The sequence below is a fragment of the Juglans regia genome, chromosome 1, assembly GCF_001411555.2.
Source record: "Juglans regia cultivar Chandler chromosome 1, Walnut 2.0, whole genome shotgun sequence".
In the NCBI taxonomy this organism is placed as follows: Eukaryota; Viridiplantae; Streptophyta; class Magnoliopsida; order Fagales; family Juglandaceae; genus Juglans; species Juglans regia.
Genome location: NC_049901.1, coordinates 42,202,028 through 42,203,975, shown reverse-complemented (window position 1 = coordinate 42,203,975; position 1,948 = coordinate 42,202,028). Strand labels below are relative to the sequence as shown.

At 36.7% G+C, this 1,948-nt stretch overlaps 1 protein-coding gene across 1 annotated transcript; it reads left to right on the top strand.

Moving 5' to 3' along the window:
- LOC108996053 (auxin-induced protein 22D-like) lies at positions 1–1,634 on the top strand. Its single transcript, XM_018971804.2, has 4 exons — positions 1–456; positions 563–768; positions 891–990; positions 1,181–1,634. Exons 1-4 carry the CDS (start codon positions 191–193, stop codon positions 1,251–1,253), a joined length of 645 nt encoding a protein of 214 aa, XP_018827349.1. The 5' UTR covers positions 1–190; the 3' UTR covers positions 1,254–1,634.
- The last annotated feature ends 314 nt before the right edge of the window (positions 1,635–1,948 follow it).

Below are 1,948 nucleotides of genomic sequence, written 5' to 3'. Positions count from 1 at the left end.
ATTGTCCCTCACTATTGACCCTATAAAATTCTCAGTGCTTTCTTTCACATCTTTCTCACCATCTCTCATCAATTGGATCAGATCGAGTTCACCAACAACAATCCGATCTCTTTGAGCGCATGCAAAGTGATCTCTTTGTCAAGGTGTTCAACTTGTAGTACTTGGGGTTTTGAATAATTGTGTAGCAAGAATGGAAAAGTCGGTGAATTATGGGGGTCATCATGATGATCTAAATCTTGAGGCGACTAAGCTGAGATTAGGGTTGCCTGGGATTATTAGCAGTGATATTGGGTATGAGAAACAATCATCATCTGCTAGTACTGTAGTAGTGGTGAGAAATAATAAGAGAGCTTCACCAGTGGGAATCATGACCCAGGAGTCAAGTTCCAAGAGCCATTCCAACGTTTCTGATGCTAGAAATGGTGACCCAAATAGTCATCATCAGCCTCCAGCCAAGTGAGTAAGCTGTTTGCAAAAAAAGTTAGATTGATTATATATATAAATAATGTATAGATACTGACTTTATATATATGCGTGTGTGTTGGTTGATGAATGATGGCAGGGCACAAGTAGTGGGGTGGCCACCGATTCGGTCTTTCAGGAGAAACAGCTTCCAACAAAAGAAAACTGATCAGGGAGATGGTGCAGGGATGTACGTGAAAGTAAGCATGGATGGAGCTCCTTATCTGAGGAAGGTTGATCTCAAGGTGTACAAGAGCTACCCAGAACTCCTCACGGCCTTGGAAAATATGTTCAAGTTCACCATAGGTAAGATTACATTCCTCTAGCCTGCTATTACAACAATGATCATCATGATATATAACGATGATGAAAGTGATTAAACATTTTATATTAATTTTCTAACTATGTATGCTGCAATTAATTTTCAGGTGAGTATTCAGAAAGGGAAGGCTACAATAGATCTGAATATGCTCCCACTTATGAAGACAAAGATGGTGACTGGATGTTGGTTGGAGATGTTCCATGGGAGTAAGTTCTTCTCTTCATGATCTCCCTGATCTCTTTCTCCTTTTAAATAACCAAAATACTTCATGTTTTATGCTAAAAACTCCTCCCTATTTACTTGAAGGCCGGCTTTCTCTACACGTCTCTCTATTAATGATAAGCGTGATCTCTATATCCTTATCCAAGCTGACAAAGTTGTTTCTTCTGACTGCAGTATGTTCATTTTCTCCTGTAAGAGGCTGAGAATCATGAAAGGATCAGAAGCTAGAGGCTTGGGTTGTCTATGAAAACCCACGAGAGGAGAGACAGCTACCAGAAAACACGTCAAGGCGACTTGGACATGGAATCTTTTGGCATGAGTTCTGACAGGACACAATATATATTTGTCAGATTCCATAATTTTTTTTTTTCCTCACTCAGTGCTGGTTTCAGCCTTTAAGAGTCTAGTCCTTTGTCAGCTCTTGAGAACCAATAGTACTTACAGTACAGGAAAGCTTGGAAAAAGGGGGAAAAAAGGAGAAACAAAATACAGTAGTAATTGATATCCAACTGTACAGAGGATAAAATGCGGTTCATATTGTCCCAAGCTGATATGTGCTACATATGTATTAGTAAAATATAAAAGGCTACAAATACAACATTTTTCTTCAAATTTGTCGTTCCTCTTACCATGTCCCTTATTTTGAGTTTTCCTATTAATTGGTTCAAAAACTTAATGTGCAGTTATTTTTGCATATTTTTTATGCATTTCAATAATGTAATTGACTGTGTTATTTTTTTTAAATATAAAATAATTATTTTGACCAATCACAGCGCGCTACGCAAAAGTGATTGAATGTAACAGAACTATGTATATATAAATATATTATATATATAAGGTTTATATATGGTAGTAGTATCAGACCTCCAAAAAGGGTAATTTATATATATATAGAACAAAGTTTTGAAGTAATTATCCAGTAAGAATTCAGTTATAACTAAA